A 22,889-nucleotide genomic window follows, 5' to 3' on the forward strand; every position below is an offset into this window, starting at 1 on the left:
AAAATAGGTACAACACTCCATTCATTATTTGCTTTCAATTTTATTTAATGAGGAACTGCATTTTCCTAATATTTTAACCACATCTTTACATTATTCTTGAATAAATATAAGGACTGCCATTAAATGCTGTCTCTCTTTGATTCTAATTCTCAGGGACGATAAAGGCTTTTTAAGTAAAAGTAATGGTGTCTCTCCAAATTTCTTGAAAGGGGTAATATACGATTTAATCAAAATTTCCTTCAGTTAAGTAAATGTATATTTTAAATATTCAAACTGTGTTGCAGGACACAGTAGACAAACCATCAAACGAATAGTCTATATAATAATAGAGGGCAGGCTTTGATTATAGATGAGAGAGTGCAATATACAGAGCTCAGGGCAGAGAGAAAAACAACTTTATGTGACCAAGTCTGTCCATGAGAAAAGGGAGAAAATCATGAGAAAAATTAAAACTAGCGGGGCCAGAATAAAGTTCGCCTTCATAAGGAATAATACTCTAGAACGTTTAGAGAGTTTCCATCCTGTAGAACAAGACAGAAAGGTTTGGAATGCTATGGATATTTAGATGGGAGATTGAGTCTGAGATTTATAGAGTATCTCTCAGGTTGTTTCAATCACAATTCTTTGTCTCTAGGCTACACTCTATAAAATTTACTGCATATTAATAATTATGTGTCCTCCTCTGTATCCTTCAAAGCTGTCTGGCTTCACAGAACTGTGTGAAGGTTTCAGACTCTCTGTCAGTAAAGCACATTCCAATTAAAATTCTTTGATATTTTGTGTCTATTCAGGTCTAAGGTTCACAGTGTTAATGTCGTCTCCATGCTACCTTTTTCATAAGGAGCCTTTTGTTGAAAAATAAGAATTGACAATCTTCTAGGATTCACATGCATTTCACAATATTCCTCTTATCATACACATGTCTATCTATGTATCCATCCATGTATCTGTATCCTCTCTCATCTATATCTATAAGGACTGCCATTAACTGCTGTCTCTCTTTGACTCTACTTCTCAGGGACGTTAAAGGCTTTTAACTATAGATGTAGCTATGTCTACATATATATGTATACTCATAGTTGTGAAAATGTTATTCATTACAAATACTGGTGGTTCCACTTGTGTATTCCATGTTTTAAAGCTAGAGGGAGAGAAATGGAATGCACATGTCACTTTGCCAGATGGCATGAGCCATAGAATATTGACATCACAATGGTTCTTCAGCCTGACAACTACAGAATCCTCAGACTTCAGTTGCTTTCTAGCCACTGCAGTCACCAGTTTGGTGTTTAGAGGCAGAGAGGCGAAGGAAAAATTCACATTGTTCGATGAATTCTTCATTGCAGACTCATCTAAAAAGGTATGTATTTATATAATTTGATTCTCATGATAGACTTATGGTATCAGGAAGTGTTCTGTCTTGATTCTTCCAGATCATGTGAAATAACTCTCACCTAAAGTGGTTTCTTGAAAAGGTAATCATTGTAGCAATAGTCAACACCAAACTTCTACAGAAACAAAGTTATCACATGGAGAGGGGTATATTTGAGTTACAGAGGAGAATAATTTGGGTAAATTTTTAAAAACTGTACAAGTTAGAAATGAGGATTACTTTATTCTCAACCCATGTACATTACCCACCATGACTTCAGATAATGATCTTAAGAAACTGGTAAATCTAACCCAAAATCTAAGAATTCTCTGCTTTTCATGAAATTGTTATTTTTTCCATCACACCTTGTATTCATTGGAATCTAAATCTCAAATTTAACATTGACTCAGATTAGAAATGCACAGCTTTCATGACATGCTCATTTGCTTTCAATTTTGTTCATCATGAAACTGAGGTAATACTATATTTAAACATATCTATCATTATTGCTTGATGTGTGTGATGGCAACCATAGGTGTTCTGTGTTTGAGGCTTTGATTCATGTTTGTCTTAAGTCCCTTAAAAATGGAAGCTAGGACATTTCTGCACAAATTCTTTGAAAGATGTAATATACATATATTATATTACATATTGTGGGATGAATTACTGTCACTTGAGTAACTTCGTATTTTAAATATCCAAACTGAATGAGCAGGGAAAGTAAAGGAACCACCAAAGCAGAAGCCACTGCATTATTAGAGCAGCAATATTGTTATGGTTAAGAGAGGAAAATGTTCAGAGGCATCCGGAATTTTTTCAGGATATAGAAAAAAGAAACAGGTTTGATATGATCAAGTCAAGGAAAAGAGAAGGAATACAATCAGAAGAGAAAGAAGGAGATAGGTTGGTCAGGAAAAAGGACTCACAGAGAGGAGGGGGGTTCTCGCACGTATTAGGAGTTAGTATGATGAGGACGGGGACAGGATGTTGGAAAAGAACAGAAACGCAGATGGGGATTTTAAATTTATATAAAGTATGTTTAGCCCCTTCAGTAGTAAAGAAGGTCAGAATGGCAACTGATATCCTATAAGAACAAGTCAATGGAGAGTCAGATGTCCCTTTTGCCACAAGGGAAATATGTACCTTTGTTAGACAAGACAATTTCACAATTTTTTGACGAACGCTTATTTTCTTTTTCATTTTTGTCATTGTTGTTGTTCTTCTTCTTCTTTTTGTTGTTTGTTTTTATCTATTTGTTTTTACCATCAGGAATCTTTCTTTACTGTATCTTGAGCTGGACCAAGCCTGGCACTTCTGAGTCCCTCCCAGAGACCTAACTAAATCATCTAGATAAAATGATTATTTCTTCACATCTACTATGTTAGCTAACAAAGATTTAGTTATGGCATTTTCTCAGAGTACCATATCTGATATCTGTCATAACCTACATCTACATTAGTACTCAAAACAATTTCAAATTTTTGGTTATACATTAGCAGTGTAGTAACTTAGTTGGATGATATTACCACAACGTTAGGATCCACATTAAAGTGTTGCAGCATTTACAGTTTGAGAACTATTTCTCTAGATCCTTCCATTTACAATTCTTCAAACTACCCCATGACTCTTCAGAAAAGATTCCCACTTCTGAAAAGATCCCAGTTCTTCAATATGTTCCCAATAGTTTTCTTCATACATGACATATTTTCTGTTACATTTTAAATCTGTCTATACCTCAACAGAATCATGCTTGGAAAATTGAGTCTGTATTTTAACACCATTTACCCTTTGAAATAGAGTATGAATACTGGTCTTATAACTTATCCACTGAATGCTTTCTCTGCTAGGTGGAGTTCTGTATGAGGAGCATTTTTTTCCAACATGGAAATGATTGAGGAAGATGTGGGAGAAGAAAATCGAGCCGTAGTTTGCCAAGGTGCCGCGGTTCTCCGAAGAGGCTGGAAAAGAAATAAACGATATCTCACCCTCTTCACTGATGTTTTGGTTATATCCAGTAAACTGTAAGTATAAGCATCATGCATTCCTTACTATAAGAGGCCACACATGGGAAAGGATTTAATGTACAAAACTATTTAAACTAGCCATTATTTTTGAGATTATAATTACTTCACTGCTCTCTTTCCTTTTCCTCTTCCATGTCCTTCCATAGATCCCTCCTTCTTCTCTTTTAAAATCATGGCTTTGTGTTTTTATTACTTGTTCTTACACATTATTTCATATGGAAGCTAACTTAAGAAACACATATATAATAGATGTGTATATACACATATAAATGTATAGTTTCTAAGTATTTAAATATAGCATGCTCAGTCAGTATAATACTGTGTGTATTTGTGTTTTCAGGAAGGTATATTTGGCATTAGATAAGCAACTATGTGATTTTCCTAGGGGTGGGGTGCTCTCTTACTCTCAAATTTCCTTAGTGGCCTTTACTTCTTTGAGTAGGGTTGATGCTTAGTTGACTAACCCTACATAATTGCAATTTTTTTGACACATTACTGGGCACATTTAAAAAATGAATTAAGGTATTACTCTGTTGTTTGATTCTGGCAAAAGATTAGCAACAAGCTACCAAGGAGACTGTTATGCTAGCATGTGGCCACAGTTCTAGCATTTTTAAAACTAACTTATGAGGATTACAAGTCATTATGAGAGACTTGTGAAATATACAGGGACGCATTTCTCTAAAAAAAATAATAAATCCATGATAAGCAGGAGCCTTCTTGCTTGGTGTTTACAAATACAGTATAGAAGCAAGAAGGTTGGTCATAAGGGGCTACACATGTAAGTCTCCTGACCTCATAGCTTCCACATTAGCATGAAGAGACAGGAAGCAACTCCTATCCCTCCACTAAAATAGGAAACTGCTGGTACTAAGTCTTGCTTGGTTTTTGTGCAGACACTAGAGGAAAGTGAGGTGATTGAATGAAGCTGTGTACATGGTTATATTGCAATTTATGGCCATAGAGGGGTTTTCTGGGACCACATCATACATAGTCTCCACTGGTCATGACCATAGCCTTCTTATTATTCTAGAAGTTGTGATGTTGCTGCTGACATTATCACTTTAATATTTTAAGTGCTGTTCTCATAAGTACATAAAATTATCAGACATCAATGAAATCGTCTATAACATTTTGGGGGGTAGGGGTTGTAATTTTCTGAGAATCAGTGAATTAATTTCCAGAAGATCCATTTCACAGATTGTGAGAAAAATAAAAGATTCAGGTGAGAGTTCTTCTGTACATTATAAATACACCAACTGGGTACATTTTTCCTGCAACCCTGATCAGTCATGTAAGCTCCTTCAAGGAAAATAGTTAGTGACTTATTGAGGCAGGCTGAATATAAGAGAATTGACTGGCTGTCTATCAATCTGTCCATCTTTCTTGATTCTCTACACAGATCCCTACATTCCACACTGGAAAATCTTCACACTTTATTTTAAAATATAGCTATCAACTTATCTGAAAAGTGAAAAAAAAACTGATTATTTGCCATATAAGTGGAGTTGCTGGAAGGAAGTCAACTTCATTTTGTGTTGTGAGAATAAAGGAAACAGCAATTGTTGGTTTCTTAAAGGCAGTTTATAGGGTCCCTTCTGTCGGGTTGCCATAGTAATTAAAACTATATTTAGATTCACATTCATATTATCTAAAGAAGGTTATCAAGCTTATAAGAAATGATTGTCATGATTTCCATTTTCAAAGAAGCTTATCTCTTAACAGACCATGGAATGAGAAGTTTTAGGTTCAAGGATTTCTTGGAAATTTTGATTTTTATATAGGTATATATATATATATATATATATATATATATATATATATATACATTTAGATGTTTTCAATGGTGAATGTAAATAATAGATATAACTGTCTCATATTACTGAGACTTGTGTGTATGTATATCTTGAAGTTACATGTTACATGTTACATGATAGCGTGTATTTTGACTATAGCATGTAACATCAGAATACATGAGGAATCTTTTTTTGTAGTGCAATTAGTCTTCACATGTTTCCAATATTAAAGGATTATATACAGGATTCTTTGGAGCATGGCTTATTCTTGTGATATTCTGTCCCCAGAATTAGAGAGGGAGTCATTTATATCTTCAGTTGTGTAGCCACATATTAGAACACGAGTATTCAAAGGAAAGTTTAATACCTGGGTTTACACAGCAAACACACCAGATTATATTATGTCCATCATTAAAAAATTCCAAAAAAAATCCTTGAATGTGGGTTGGAGATCTGTCAGGAGATAGAAAGGAAAGGAAAATTGAGGAAAAAATCATGAAACACACTGTATTTTTATGGAGAATTCTCAAGAGCAAATTATCCATGAAAGGAATGAAAAAAGAAGAAAATTTATACCTCATAGATGATTGTTTGTTAAAAATACTTCTAAAAATACCAGTATGTTTAATAGGAATACATTCTTCTGATTAATTGGAAAAATTATTGGTAGAAAGAATCGTGTTTTTGGTTACTTGTGCGATATGTACTTTGTGGGTTTCCTAAAGGAGCAACTGGAAAGAGGTAAGTGATTCATTTAGTACAGGGAGATGCACAAGAGAAAATGGATTTTGTAAGTCAAACAATAGTTTTGATTTTATTCTAGAAAACTTGTTACATGTAATTAATAAAAATAAAAGTCTTGAAATAATTTTCTTTGTGTATTATGAGAAAAAGCAAAGCAAAATGGTTGTTACTTAACTAAATCCAGGTAAGAAATATTGAAATAGGTCACTTTCTAAAAATGAAGCTCTGCCTGGATATAGAAATGGATGTGTCCTCCTCTGCTCTGGGGCTGGCAGAACTGGGTCTTACCACAATTCCAACTACCATGCAAATTAAACTAACGGAGATATTTGATTCTCTTTAGGAATAAGAAGAAGTTTAAAGTAAAGCATGTCATTCCATTGACTTACCTGTGGCTTGGTAATGAAGTGGACATATTCAGGACAGACAACAGCCCTGCTTCCAAGTCCATTTACCTGTATTGGCCTATGGGAAATGCTGTTGTCACCTTTTGGTAAGTACTAGATTTCGGACCGGTGATCACAAGAGGATTGTTTCAGAATTTCTGGGTCGAATTAATGGTGTGTAATTCACTTCCCAGTGAATGAGTACTCATTCTAAAATTCCCCAATTAAAAAACAACAATCAGGCTATGGCTATTGGTGACCATTGAAGAATGTCTCTCTAGTAACTTCTTTCACCAAAGATTTTCATCATCACAAAATGTTTGCAAAATGAAAATCAATTTTATTGTGTGTGTATATAGGAGGATATCTCAACTTTCCCACTTCTATGATGACCCTAGATTTTCTATCCTCTTCACCATATACATTTCTACATGTAGGTACGTGATTTCTGTTCTGATTTCTGATGTTCATCAAGACTCCACAAGAGCTGTGGGGCAGGACAAAAGTGCATTGTCTTCTAAGAAAAATGTTGACAGGACAAGGTGTTACTATATCCTAGACATTCTTCTCCCCAAAATGATCTGATTTTATCTGTGTTTTAAAAGTGCACACATATATAGTTTAGTATATTATATTAAAATGTGACATGTACTTTCTACACACACATTTTCTTAAAATTTGTATTAAATTGAATGATGAAAAATTACTCATGCAATACACAAGTATTTAAATTTCCGTGTAGCAGATTATCACTGTTGTCTATAGTCAATTAAAAAGGACTAGTGTCATTAGACCATCAGAGTCAGGTATAATTTGCAGATTTAAGGGAAATTTCAAATTTGCATTCTTAATTTTCATGAGAAGATGTGCTCATGGCATATTTATATTATCTTGAGTGCAGTTGTGGAAATCAATGGGAGTGTGTAGCATATGCCTTCTGCTCTACACAAGCATACACTGAAATTCAAATTTCTTTTCTACATGAAAAGTTCATGCACACCCCAAATTTGAGCCCTTTTCATTCTTCTGCCCAAACTCATAGTGTCATCACACAGTTGACTCAGAGAGCATAAACAAACGTTTTATGAGAATTCTAAGCTCTATGGGTTTGCTCTTTACATGGAAAAGCATTTGTCATAGACTCTGACAAAAGAGAAGATCACCTTTGGTTGTTATCTGAATATTTTCTACTTCTCTGGTAAAAATTCTAAAGATGGTGATTTAATGCTTAGTGTTTCTCCCTTATAGAATACGATAAGTATTATATTTAGGAATGGTAAAGTGTCAAATGACAGCAATTCCACTCCAAAAAGATGGGTCGTGAAGAAGTGGAGTCATTTGGAGACTACCAAATACATCTATACCATAATTAATTGCCATAAACAACATATTTTTATACATAATAACCTTAGAAATCTTACCATTTATCACAACTCTAATTTTTTCAACTTTACAGCTCCATGGAAGAGACCATTTGGTGGTACTTCTTTCTACAAAGGTATTTTACTTATGTTCATATTTTAATTCCTTGGTGATATAGGAATGGCAGTATGTGTTTTTGTTTTGTTTAAAAAAAGTATATATATATATATATATATATATATATATATATGTATGTATATATTTCATAGTCTGTCTCGAAATCAGCTGTTAATTAGATGATGAATGGATAATGCTTCATATTCTCCTCTCCATTGCTTATTTTATTTAATTTTGGGCAAGTTCGTCATGTATTATTTATTCTTTGTATTAGAGTTACACTACTCTCAAGTCTTAACTTTAAGTTTCCCTAAGTAGATGTCACTCTAGTATGCATATTCAAACCATCGGCTGCTTCCTCATTTGAGGTAAAGCAGATTTCTACTATTCTGTTTGTTTCAGATACATCATTTTCAGGACTGGCTATATTATTTAGGTCAATGTACTATTATTACCTGACCATGTTGTTTCTGAAACATTTTTGAGAATTCACCAGTCAAATAATGAACTATGCTGAACTTATTTTCTTGTATTGAAAGTTAAGATGATTCTGAAAACACCATTAATAGGGATTAGCTTGAAATAAGCTACTAATTAATTTTGCTGTACTATATGTTTTATTGCATTTGACAGATCCATTCGTGATGCGAAGAAGCAGAACAAAACAGATCTATCCCTGCAGATATCCACTGAGGACATTGCATACTGTGACACTGTATGTGAATACATATGAAAACTAATATTCCAGGTTCATGATTAGGAGAGAGACAGTTTGTAAAGTAATGGACGATGGAGACATAAGAAGTGCATTGATGGGGAGAGTGGAAGTGACGAGGGAGGGACAGGTAGAGAATGTAGGCATTAGTGTGTGGATATTGTATCTGTATTCCATGCACACATAGGACTCTCATATGTGACATGTAGATAACAACATGAAACAAAACTGATTCATGTACTAGCCGTCTGAAAACAGGAAATAATTTTTGTTAAATCAGTGAAAATTGAATAAAGTAGTTTCAACAGCAAATCATTCCCATGAGGTATTATTACTACAATTAAACTGCCCCCTCCTGAGGCCTTATTGCTTATATATAGCCTTTTGTGTTTTTTCCACTATTCCTTATATATTTTAAAATATTTATGACTAGTAACCCAGTCTTGTTATGTAAGATTATCATAAAGATTTAGAGTTCCTCTCCTTACCGAATCGCTCAGTGATATTTTAGCTCCTAATCTTCATCCTGTGCTACTTCTCTATGTCCCTGACTGTGCACCCTCACACCTACACTTGAATATCAGCTACAAAAGTGTGGCCTTTTATTCTCATATTCATTTGAATATCTAGTCAGGAGGGCATCTTTACACATAACTTCTGTTCACAAATTACCCTGATAAATTTAACAGTGGTGTGTGTGTGTGTGTGTGTGTGTGTGTGTGTGTGTGTGTGTGTGTGTGGTGTTTACGTGTGTCTGTGTTCATCTTTGTGTACAGTGTTTAGGATAAAACTCACAACTTCACACATACTATTCAGTAGTTCTATCACTGAGTTAAACTTAAGTGTCTTTTAAATAATTGTCTATTTTCTTAATGCTTAAATTATTGCCTACTTTCCAGTATTGTTTTAGTGCAGATCAAATATTTCACTATTATGCAGCAGGTAGAGCATTGAAGACATTTCCTACTGTAAAGCAGAAAAGACTGTGGCTTAGTGATCACCATCTCTGTCTTTCATAAATGCTAATGGGTATAAAATGGACCTAAAGCCAGTGTTCTAACACGTCACTGTGGATACTACACTACACTTACCAAGGTGAAAACAATGAAGCTGGTTTAGATCACCAAGCAATTTCTTCTATTTACCAGGTCTACGCTATACAAAACAGTAATTAAATATAATATAAAATAAATTTCAATTCTGTGACATAAATCAGGGAACAAGCACTAACGTGGCTGACCATTTGTGTCCTCAGGACAGAGAAGAGCAGAACGACCCATAGGGAAATGTTCTCTTGCCTCTGCTGTTGACTTCATGTGGCAAACCCTCAGCATAGGACATGAACAATATTCCTAATGTCTTTCAACACTCCTGTGACTTAGATACAATTCCTATGAAATGAACATTTTTACTAATTTTCTCCTATGACTCTATGCTTTAATATTTTATCCTACCATAATTACTGAAAACCTTTTGTGTAGTTCAGAATATTAGTAATATTTACTTTTAGCTTGCATTCCTGTTATGATATTTCCTTCTTGTCCTTCAAGAGACATTATCAAATCATCAAAACACTCTTCTACCTTTCTTCAATATCCTCCATTATTTTCTTTCTCCATGTTCTCTAGTGAGTATTTAGAAATACATAATACTTCATTTTTATATTATATGTATTATAAATATTAACATATATGCAAATTTCTTATTGGTTTTTTGATTTTCTGTTAATAGTTCAGACTTTTCTTTTAATAGTTTGAAATTTTTTGAATTATCCATGTATTTCATTATACTTAAGATACACCTGTAAAGATCTTCTATGGATAAATTAGGAAAATGTTTTTACTATTTTCATGTTTGTATATTTCCTCCAAATTTTTCCTTTTATCTTACTCTTAATATTCAATGTACTTTCGCACACTGCTTATATTTTAAGGTATATCGATGTAGACAATTTTAAAATTATCTTTATTAGGTAATTTCATATAAGTATAGAAATGCCAAATCACCTGCACAGTATCATGATATCCTCCAATTTTTCCCCAATCGTGTTCTTATCTTCTCTTGAGTGCAATGATTATCAATGTATAAAATATTTTCTTTAGGGCTTAGTATTGTTTAGAAAAGAATTGCATTGTCCTCCTGAGTCAATGCATATGCCAAGACTGGGGGACAGTATTTTACTACATGCCTACATGACTTTAAGTAATGTGTTTTGAATTTCATACCTTGTTAATAATAGTATCACCAAATTCTTGAACATTTATTCTATTAATATGCAATTTCAATGTTTACAGTTATTATTTCTAACTGAATGTATAGTCAAATTTATTAAATTAGCTATATTTTTATTTATTTTTGAACAATTAAAACATTTTATTCCTCAGAGAAGAAACATTTGAACTATTGTAATGATATAAGAATGATATAAGAATGCCTCACATTTTTGTGGTTCATCATGAGTCAAGAATTATTTAAACATGTATTATAAAACTTCCCATTGTATTTTCATATTCACGCTTTTAAAATGTTAATTTTAAAAATATTATATTGAAAAGTTTCTTTGTCTTGAAGTCTGTTTTGTAAACAAAATCACCGTCAGGAAGAAATGTACACATCTTTTCAATCATTATTAAACATTGATATGTTTCTAATGGTCTGAAAACAAAATTTTTTACCATAATGTGAATTAAAGTCCTATACAAATAGTTACCCTATGGTATGTGTGGAATTCTTTATAATAAAACTTTTTATCTTATAATTACATGGATATTTCAGATATTCAACAGAAAAACAGAAGCTTTACTTTTCCTTAATGTGCTATGCTCACATTGTGTGTTTCTGTGTGTGGGTGTTTGTGTCTAACTGTATTTGCGTCTAACTGTGTGCATGTGTGTATATGTGTCTATGTTCCTGTGTGTATATGGTTTGAATGGATGCACATATTTCATTGAGCCATGTTGGTGTAAGAAGGAAACTTACATGTGTTTATTTCCTTCTATTATGTATGATTTCTGATCCCTGATCTACATTTTCATCCATAGATGATTAATTTTACATTATGAACAAAACCTTAAATTGGTTAATTTCATGTTACATTACAACTACAAGATCCGAGCTTTTTTTTCATATTCAAAGATGCTTTTGCATAATTGTTACCCTCTGTTTAACTACATGCAAAATGAGTTAGGGTAAGGTGTCCTTTTCATAAAATTCTACTAAGCTGACCTGTAACATTAGGGTCTTCGATGAGTCTTCAGAACCACACAAACAAACACATAAACAAACTATCACACACACACACACAAACACACACACACACACACACACACACAAGCACATGCACATGCAGAGGCTCACACACACATACACAAACTCTCCTCATTTTCAAAGTAAGAGTTTATGCCAAGCAGTTGATTAATAAAGAATAATAAAAAAATAACATATAAAATCTCTGGGAAAGAGATGGCTTGTGAAGTGATTTCCTTCGGTCTCTGTTCAAGGTTATGGTTAGGGATAGGGAGAGAGACCTGTGCTGTGTTTCTTATTGAAGGGACTCTTTCCTAGAAACTTAAAATCCTTATCACAGATATCTGACAATATAGAAACTAACTTCATAAAAATATACTTATCTACTCACTGTCTGGTAATGTATAGATTTCCAGTACATCAGTGTTGTTTTCTCAGACTACTACACTTTGATTTCATGCTATTTCCTTCTTGCTGTCTTCCTAGGCTTTTGGAGCAGATTCTAAATATGAGAGGCAGTAGAGAGCTAATAGTACAGGACCCTTCCTTATACATGGGTGTGTTAAGAAATGGAGTCTTCTCTGTAAAATATATATTTTGGATATCTAGGTCTAACATCCTAAAAGATTTCAACAAGAGTGTACAGATATAGAGTATCTGTATACCATTTTACTATTTACAACCCTGATATGAGAAGAGTGCTCACTAATTTGAATTGTTATAAAAATAATTGTGCTGCTTCTCATCCTCATTTCCCTAGAGCTGTGCACATGCAGCTCATGGAAGTAGGGTCTAATGCTGGAAGTCCAATTGGGAGGTAGCAAATGTCTCTTCTCTCCTTTTAAGAGCCCTCCATGACTACCTTCTGCCATAATTAAAGAAAAATCGGGATGCTTAGCACTAGCACGCATGGCATCTCAGTCACCCTTTATCTTACACGACCTGTGACAGTCATGTTTGATTTCTCAGTACCCAAGATTTCAATTTTAAGATAAATATGTTATCCTCAGTGTCTTCCAGACTTATGGGAAGAAAATAAGTTACATGTTAGATGAGTCGTTACAGAGTATAAGTTATCTACAATGATTAGATCATAGTAAATTTGTACATGAGCTTCCACATTGTTTTAAAGCATTTTTTCTCTCTGCACATTCTATAGCCTCTATATGTAACAGCAACAAACTTCGATACAGTCAATGACATAATCAGCAAGTTACTGCCAATGATGAGAAAACATGTAAGTTACTTTCAGTCTACTTTGAGTTAAAATGGAATTTTGCTTTTGAGATTCACATATGTGGAAATGTGTATATACAGCAGAAATAAGATCACTATACATTGATATATCATATTTGACAAATGCTACCTTTTTAACCTGAAGTTATCGAAGACATAATAATAGTCCTTTGAGTGACATTTTTTCTTGAATTCCTGTCTAGTTTTATGTGATTTAATGAACTCATAGCCTAATGATTTGGGCTATATGTTTAGATTCACTAGATAATAAAATTTAAAATAAATTGTGATTAACTTGTCATATGCTCACACATAATTTAACGGATACCAATGTTACTGGGAAGAGTTTTCTTTCGTCTTTGCTTCTCTTTTTCTTTCTTTTTTTTTAAATTAGACTATACTCTCTCATCTTGCCCATTTCTTCTTGTTTTTATCTCTCTGTATGGAGGTGTAAGCGTACATGTTCTGGTGTGTTTATTTTTAACTTTGAATAAGTCTTTAATGAATGCATCTGTTTTTCTATATTCTTTTTGCATCCATATGTGTATATATCTTTGTTTTTCTATTTTAGAATGTGCATGAGTATCTCTGTTTAACTGTGTATGTATGAGTGTTGTGATGGGTTTGTGTGTACGTGTCTATCACTTTCTGTGAGTTTGTAAAATGAGAATCTCCATGATGCTCTGTCTCTGTCTCTATGCTCCACTCCCTCTCCCTTCCTTCCACTCTGTCTCACACTTTTTCTCTTTCTGTTTCATTATCACCTCTCTGTGTATGTTGGGGCATGGATGGGTATTTGGTGGTGTGTCTGCTGGTATGTTTTTTGTCTCCAGTATAATACTTACAATCTATATGGGGCAATGTCATTGGTTTTAAATAGGAGTCTAAAAGAAAATAAAATTAACAATTCTGGTTAGAGCCACTCCTGGGTGGTGCTCAATAATTTAACAGAAAGTTCTATTCCGATGATGGTTTCAAATGGATCCATAACACTTTTGCAGTGAATACGTTCCAGACCTTCTTTCCAGCATTGCATCTATTTTCCAGAATAGACCTATGTCCTTCATCTCCACAGACAGGACATCTCACATTGAAAGCCAAAAGCAGTTTTCCCTTCTAGGTACCCTCAAAGACTCTCTGTTTTTGAGTATTTTGTTCACTGTTATCTAATTTATCATATCTTTCAAATGTTCCGTTGCTAAAGTCATCATAGTCACTGTGAATATATGCATCTGTGAGCACTAGGTTGTGTGCTCATGTTAAGTTGAAGTTAAATATTCCTTGCTCAGTATGCCCAGATGTGAGAAATTACATAATGATATTCGTCTTGGTTAGTGCTAATAGCTGAATGCAACTTCTTATTTTATAGTGGATCAGTAGATCAAGGCTCCATCCAGGAGGAAAGGCAAGTACCCAAAGGTTTTCTCCTGAAATCAATCCTGTTTGCTCAAACCTGTGTTCAGAAGATATATCATTAATACTGGTCTAAATAATTTCCCTGCTACAGAGCTAGATATGAAAAGTAAAGGAAATTGCTAGACTCTTCAAGTCTCCCATGTCAGCTTATTTGTGATGGTTGCTTCTTCTTGCCTTCCAGAGCATTGAAGATTATCAACTGTGGTTCTGTTCTCGCCCTGGGGAAGCTCCAAGAGTACTCCAAGGTAATAACAGGGTAATCTAAAGAGGGACTAGCTGAGTTTGGTGAATTCTCAATGTGTCCATGCTTTGTCTTATACTTAAACACTAAAACAAAATGACTTAAACAAAATGTCATTCATTTAAATCATTATTAATAACTAATATGACCTTCAGACAAAAGATAACATCTTATAAGCAACAGTCTGACAATGACAGGAATTTTTCTGTGCTTTTCTTTTTGTAAAACTGAATTTTCCTTCAAAGGCCAACAAAACAAAACTTTAGGCATCTTCTTTCTGGAGAAAACAATTAAAAAAATCATTTGGTGATCATTACAGAATATCCTCCTACCTAGAGAGATATCTCAAGGATTTCCATAACTCACATGGTAGCTCACAACTGTCTATAACTCAAGTTTCATGGGATCTAATTCTCACATCTGACCTGCACACACACCAAGTGCAACATAGTAAACAGGTATTTATGTGAGCAAAAGACTTACACACAGAAACAAGTTTAAATCTGAAATGTTATATCTTCAATTTTTTTCTATTTATTCCAAATTATATAGATTGTTTTGTAATGAATAGTATAAATGTAGCCATTTCTCTGAATCCATGTAAAGTATTCAGTTGACATCTCATAGGACAAGTAATTCTGTAACTGAATGTGAGATCATATTCTGATTTCTGGAGACAACCTGACTTAAACTCAGCTACTCCATTTATTGCCTTCTTTTATTTCAGTACAAGATTATTGCCAAATAAATAATGTTAATAGAATTATCAGAAATGATTGAATAAGAATTAAAAAACTGAGATCACCAAGTGTGCATGCAAACCTAGTCTTTTCAAAATCCTGAAAATGTGAAGTTCTAACTCGTAAAGAAGATGTTCCTTCAAGTGACATAAATTTTGGCAGATTTAAGAGCACAACCATTCTGGAAATCAGTCTGGAGTTTATTCAGAAAATTGGACATTGAACTACCTGAGGACCCAGCTATACCTCTCTTGGGCACATACCCAAAAGATGCCCCAACACACAACAAAGACACATGCTCCACTATGTTCATAGCAGCCTTATTTATAATTGCCAGAAACTGGAAACAACGCAGATGCCCTTCCACAGAGGAATATTACTCAGCTATCTAAAACAATGACTTTATGAAATTCATAGGCAAATGGAGGGAACTGGAAAATATCATCCTGAGTGAGGTAACCCAATCACACAAAAACACACATGGTATGCACTCACTGATAAGTGGTTATTAGCCCAAATGCTTGAATTGCCCTAAATGCACAGAACACATGAAACTCAAGACGAATGTTCAAAATGTGAATGCTTCACTCCAACTTTGAAAGGGGAACAAAAATACCCTTGGCAGGGAATAGTGAGGCAAAGTTTAGAACAGAGGAGGAAGGAACACCCATTCAGAGCCTGCCCCACATGTATCCCATACATATACAGCCACCCAATTAGACAAGACAGATGAAGCAAAGAAGTGCAGACCGACAGGAACCGGGTGTAAATCTCTCCTGTGAGACACAGCCAAAGTACAGCAAATACATAGGCAAATGTCAGCAGCAAGCCAGTGAACTGAGAACGGGACCCCCGTTGAAGGAATTAGAGAAAGGACTAGAAGAGCATGAAAGGGCTTGAGACCCCATATGAACAACAAGGCCAAGCAACCAGAGCTTCCAAGGACTAAGCCACTACCCAAAGACTATACATGGACTGACTCTGTGCTCCAACCTCATAGGTAGCAATGAATAGCCTAGTAAGAGCACCAGTGGCAGGGGAAACCCTTGGTCCTGCTAAGACTGAATCCACATTGAACGTGATTGTTGGGGGGAGGGCAGTAATGGTGGGAGGATGGGGAGGGGAACACTCATATAAAAGGGGAAGGGAAGGGGTTAGTGGGATGTTGGCCCAGAAAAAAGTAAAGGGAATAGCAATCGATATGTAAATAAGAAATACTCAAGTTAATAAAGAAAAAAAAGAAAAAAGGAAAAAATAAAAAGAGCATACTCTCTCATTCAGGCCAGATTTTTATGTTTTGTCAGTATAATCATTGTACTAAATCCTAATGCTTTTTTTTTTATTTTCCGCAATTTCTGTTTTATCTCTCTTCTCATTTATGATTTTGGAAATCTGCATATGATTTCTGAGACTTTTAGTCACTTTAAGTTAATGTGTCTTGTGATTTTCTCAAAGAACCAAATCTTGGTTTTATGGAATCTGTTTCTAATTGATTTCAGACCTGATATTATTTCCGGCTGTCCTCTTCTCTTTTGTTGGTTCTCTCCTTTTTGATCTAGGCTTTTCATTGTGCTTTTAAGTAGCTAGTATAGGATATAAGAATTATCTTTGTGAAGAAAATTAGTGCTCATATGTATTTTATGTACACAGTGTGAAATCTTTAAATTGCTTAATATTAAGCTTGACAAGTGAAGTAGGATTCAAATGATGTAAAAAGTTTGTTGATATTAGTACTCCAAAAGGTATGTCTTCAAACTTTTAGAGCAGAATAGAACAAAAGTCCCTCTAATACATTGCACTGCTAGGTCTATATTCTGTAAAGAAAGTGGCACACTGAAATTTTTCTCGTCATTGATTTTAGAGTTCTCAGCTTACTTAATTATAGTGTCTCTGTAAGGGTTCTAGGGTTCTAGTGTGCACAGTCTACATTATCCAGAAGAAGAAGGAAGAGGACTAGGAGTAAGAGGAGAAATATGAAGAGGAGAAATACAGCAAAGCATTCGAAATTGTATCAGAAAGTTTGCCAATATTCACTTGCATTGGTTATAATTCATGTTTTTTTCTCATAGGAAATGAGTATCCACATGACATTATAATGATAAATATTCAAAAGAACTTCACTTCACGGGACTTAAGAAACTTTACTGCTTTCCCTTCCCTACCTGGGCTGATCATGAAATATCTAAACGCTGATGCACAGGGGCAATTCATCTTAAGGCCCAGAAACTCAGCCAGAAGCCAAAAAAGTGAGTCTGACATCTTATTTTGGGTGGCTTTTCTTAGTTCCCATTTTAAATTGTCATAAACATCACAGCATAATATCATTTCCTTTCCTGGGAGTGGGTCACTGTACTAAACAAAATAAAAACTAAAAAATATGTTCCAGGTCCATATGAACAGAACTCTAAATTCTGATGTGAAGACAAGGCTTGGTTATAGAGAGAATGTTTCATTTTTTTTCCAGGCACCATAAATTGGTATAGCAAGCACTGTGTGTATACATTTTTTTCCTATGAGAATTGCAGGTCTAAGCCATGGATCCTGATATGTTGCCCATCAAGTGATTGTATGATATAGACCCAAATTACCTTATAAACTGCATTTTGACAAACTATTGCAATGAAAGCTACATAATAAAAGTAGACTTATGGGATTAAAGATATTCTGTTGCAGGGTTGAATAGAAATTAATTTAGGCTTTTAGCTAACTCTCTAATCTCACTTCAAATTCTATAAAAATACCCTTTATTCCTATATCTGGAGTCAAAATGATGCTAAAATTGATAGACTGGGCATTTTGAATTTTTTTAAAATACTTTTCAAAGGATAGAATTCTTTTATAATTTCTCCTCACTCTCTTTTCTTGGAAACCTCCCACTTTCACACTTGATTTCTTTTAAATTTTGTCCTTTTTTTCTTAATTATTCTATTTACCTTTGAAATATTCTTCCCTTCCTGGTCCACCCCTATGAAAACCAACCTCATACCTCTGTCCCTTTGCCTCTTAGAGGGTGCTACCCCACCAACCTTCCTATTCCCACCTCACCCATATATCCTCCCCTTTTCTGTGTCATCAAGCCGTCACAAGAGCCAGGACATCCCTTCCCCCTGAGGACAGACAAGACAAGATCTGCTACATATGCAGCAGGGGCCACAGACTGGCAATGTATTCCCTTGGGTTATTAGCTAAGAACCAGGGAGCTCTGAGGCCAAGAAAATTAATATTATTCTCCCTCTTATGGGGTTGTTCATTCCTTCCCCTAATTCGTCCAATGGGGAAACAGGGTTCAGTCTGATAGTTGCCTGTAAGTATCTGCATCTGTCTCAGTCAGATGTTGAAAGATCCTCTCAGAGGACAGCCACGTCAGTTTCCTGCCTCCAAGCATATCTTTTCATCAGCAAGATTATCATGGTTTACTGTCTATACATAGGATGGACCAGAAGTTTAGGGAAGTTCAAGAGGGCCTTTCCTTCAGTCTCTGCTCCCATTTCTGTCCCTGCATTTCTTTTAGACAGAAAAAATTCTGAGTCAAAAATTTTGAAAAGCGTTTTGGTATACATATATATATAAGTAAACACACACACACACACACACACACACACACACACTCACTCACACACACACACACACTCACGCACACACACACACACTGATTGAGATATATTTGTCAGTCTATATAATATTATTTGTGATTTCTGCCCTCCTGATTTTGAATTAGATAGCCAGGAAGACAATATGTTCTACAGTAATGAAGGCTGTTTTATACTGTGTTATATTACTCATTTGTTTTCTTTTAATTTATTTGTTTTAAGTAACATATTTAAAATTTTATTATGGATCAATATTCTAACAGAAAACTCAGAAAGGATAAAGAAACTAGAATTTCAGCTGTATTCTTACACTAAAATATATAGTCATACATATTTTCTCATGGGGGGGACATACTGCTGCTAAAATAAACTTAACAATGGTTCATGAAAATGCTGAACAAAAAACGAAGGATAAAAAGACATTAGAAAACAGAAAATTTTTAAATGTGAATAAAGGCAGGGCATCAACGAAAATGGATGTGACTACTGAAGCAATACTCTATACATATTTCAGGGAGCTTGTTCAACCAAGGTTTCTAGTATTTCATGATGCACTGTGGAGTGAGACAGCATCATCTTGTGGGAATTCCACCTAGAGAACTTTAGACCATGTCTTAGAGACATCACTAAGATTAATAACAGTGTAGGTTATACAGGAAGAAGGCTGCATAAACACAACAGAATTATTAACCTATTAAAATAGGTTAATTAGTTTTGTAAAAGATTTGTATAAATTATACTATCCCATGTAACGATCTCAACTCCTGATCAGATATGAAGGAAAAGACTCTTAAGAAACAAAGAACTTCTACATCATCGTGGTGGCACAGCATCTCTGTGCCCCACCCAGACCAAATATGCACCACCCAAAAACTTAACAATGGAGGAAAACTGTTTGGAAGAGAACTCGGTTCCATTTGTCAGGATGGCAACCTGCCGTCGGCAATTCTGGTATGTCTCATATGGTTCTTCTCTGGCTCTCTTAAGACAAAAATCTTGCTTCTAAAATACCTGACCCCTTCACTTCTATGACCATGTGGAGTAAAAATTGTGTCCCAAAACATTGGTTTTAAAATAGGAGGATGAGAGAGGGTTATTCAGGAATGATGTATTAGAAATGTTGGATTTAATCCCTTAACAATTTTGTAAAATGTGATGAAAAGCAATGTTGCCTGAACTTTAAGGATTACCATTAGGGTTGGATGTTTACAACAAAAGATTGAGGCACCAAACCAGCTGAGGTCCTATGTGTCCATGCAAGTACTTGAACTGCACCTGTGCATACCATTTGTCTGGTTCTCACGGAGCCAATAATGCTCTGTGCTGCACAAAGTCTGACAGATATTTCCGTATCTACTTCTCAGGACATGCTGTCCCTACTAAAAAGGGAAGGGCCCACAACGGAGGGTGTCTTTCTAGTACGTCCGAGTATAACATTGTGCCAAACAATAAAAGACAAATTGGATTCAGAAGAAGAGGTGGACATGAACAAGCAATCAGTGCACATAGTTTCGTGGATCTTTAAGGTAGGGAAAGTCCCTCCATCATCCACCCTCAGGAATCCTGAGTCTATGGAATTAGTGCTCTTCTCTTTGTATTCACTTGAGTGACAATAGATACGCAGGAGAGAAATATGGTAAGCTCAAAGTCTCCTGTGTTAATGTTAAAAATATGGATGATGTTTGTTCAGAAATTATTTAAGCTATGCTATTTTTTGGTTATCAAATGTGAGCCCTCCCCTCATTTCTAGTAGACCCAATCTCAAAGCAAATGTCCTTATCCTCTGGCAAACAATCTTTGTGACTCTCTTAACCAATGCACAGAGCCCCAGTTCAGGACTTAGTATGTATGTTTATAAACTGTGGCTCAGAGCCACAGGATATTTTGTTCATTGTGCCTTAAACAGCTGTAGTTTTTGGTCACAGTCTCCAACCATTGCAAAGACAACTTTTTTGATGGACAAGGGCTGTATTATGTGTGAATATTCGTTAAAAATTTAAATAGAGTTAGGAGTCACACTTTTGTAATGAAATATGGACAGGGCATTCTGTAAGAACCCTGGGCACATGTTATTCCATGCTTCCAGTACCAGACCTGGCTTTCTGCTCCTCAGAAATCAGATAATAGTTTCTATGGTTGCTTTTGTTGTGGTTACCATAATTGTATGTTTCTCTCATTTGAAATAGTTTTCAAGCTGAAATATTGGTTGCCTATTTATGCTGGCTTGCTCAGCTGTCCACTAGAGGAATGTTGAGCTAAGGAAAGTTGTTTCTATAGTCCAAGTAAATCTGAAAATATACTCTTGGGTTTCTAGTTTGAATAGATGAAACTCACTGAACCAATATATCGTGGAACGTTCTAAGTACGGGAAATTAGCAGAGCTGTGAAGGAAGTTAGAATTAATGTGAAATTTACACTTGAATGCATTTTGAATAATTTCCATGATTAATTTTTTTCCATGAAATAATTTTCCTCTCCTTTTAAGGACTTCCTAAAAAACATCGAAGGAAGTCTGATGACCTCAAAACTGTATGATGAGTGGATTGCTGTAACGAAAAAAGTTGATGAGGAAGAGAAATTAGCTGCAGTGCAGAGGTAATTGTTGGCAAACTCTGTGAACAACATCAACAAAATAGAAGTAATATTTGCTTACACATTAGAGATAATAGACACAGAAATATTTACTAAACACATTGAGAGACAGGAAAACGTTTCAATTGTTCACAAACACAAAAGACACATTCAAAAGAGAAGTGTGTGTTACCGAGGGAATTACAGTAGCCCAAGCTTATTATCTTATCTTCACATTCTAATTAGAATTGTTTTTTTTTCTGATTTGGATAAATATTTCAAGGTATAATTGAGTAAAAATTCTTTCATCTTATTTTCAGAGCATCAAGCAATCGACTCTATTACTCTGTTCCCTTCATTCATATTTAGAAATTGAGTGTACTTGTTTAAAAATAACTCTCTCTATGTTCAGTCTTTTAGATAAACTGCCACCTGCAAATGCTGCGCTTCTGAGGCAATTTTTTCAAATATTATATGAAATTAAAAGTAATTCTCCTGTTACTGAAATGTCTTCTTACCATCTATCTGTTGGGATAGCCCCATGCCTCTTATTCATGCAAAGCTCCTGGAATAATGGAAGGACAAAAGACATTGGCAAAAAGGTAATGCCTAGCTTTGGTAAGCCTTTACAATAAAAAAGGGAAAACACTATTATCCTGAGCATCTGGGTTATTTTGTTGTGGTGGTTGATTGTTTTGATTTTGGTATTGTTTCATTTTGTAAAGTAAGTACTGCTTTGAGGGGAGTTCTTCTGCAGGGAAGGAATCATTGGTGAATTTTACCTAAAACACAAATGGGTATTTGAGCTCAGTGACTCAGTCTTTAGTGGTCATTTAGAATATCCTACAATCACCCAGTGAAATAAAATGCTGTGAAATGATACAAAAAGTAAGAGTTCTGGATATTGGGTCAGCAAAACAGACTTAATTCTGATAGAATCAGTGTAGAATGTGTGACATTCTACTAGCGTTCAAGGTGGTTTCCCCAACAAAACAGAGACAATTCAATTTGGATTGCTTTAATCAGATATGGTCATTATGACTCCTGATTAATGTGATTAAATATACCCTTGGGCTCTGGATGCTGGTTATGATTGGTTTAGAGAAGTGATTACTGTTCTCTGTTAGCCACCTTCCCAATACTATAATGAAATATCAAAATGTATATAATAAAGTGATCGAATGGTTATATTGATTCCTAAGCATTTGAGTTTCTGATTCATTATTAATTAACCAATTGTCCTTGGACCTATAAGGATCATGTTATACAGAGCCCAACTAAGAAACAATAATATTCCTCATATTGTGTAGAATCAAAGATCAGGAGTAAAAGT

The 22,889-nt window shown here is 34.8% G+C and overlaps 2 protein-coding genes across 2 annotated transcripts in view; both read left to right on the forward strand.

Annotated features, from left to right (window-relative positions):
* The window catches only part of LOC148006696 (uncharacterized), a 98,689-nt gene that overhangs the window by 51,091 nt on the left and 24,709 nt on the right, over positions 1-22,889 (forward strand). The window lies entirely within an intron of this gene.
* Positions 19,760-21,639, forward strand: LOC148006697 (rho GTPase-activating protein 20-like). The gene is made up of 3 exons (XM_087638600.1): positions 19,760-19,936; positions 20,350-20,511; positions 21,471-21,639. Exons 1-3 carry the CDS (start codon positions 19,760-19,762, stop codon positions 21,582-21,584), a joined length of 453 nt encoding a protein of 150 aa, XP_087494726.1. The 3' UTR covers positions 21,585-21,639.

The sequence above is a fragment of the Rattus norvegicus genome, chromosome 2 (genome assembly GCF_021556685.1).
Source record: "Rattus norvegicus strain SHRSP/BbbUtx chromosome 2, alternate assembly SHRSP_T2T, whole genome shotgun sequence".
NCBI classification, from domain to species: domain Eukaryota; kingdom Metazoa; phylum Chordata; class Mammalia; order Rodentia; family Muridae; genus Rattus; species Rattus norvegicus.

Coding starts and splice junctions, on each gene's coding strand:
- LOC148006697 (XM_087638600.1), top strand. CDS start 19,760: ATGAAGGAAAAGACTCTTAAGAAACAAAGAACTTCTACATCATCGTGG. Junction 19,937..20,349: donor ACCTGCCGTCGGCAATTCTG/GTATGTCTCATA, acceptor TCTACTTCTCAG/GACATGCTGTCCCTACTAAA. Junction 20,512..21,470: donor TAGTTTCGTGGATCTTTAAG/GTAGGGAAAGTC, acceptor TCTCCTTTTAAG/GACTTCCTAAAAAACATCGA.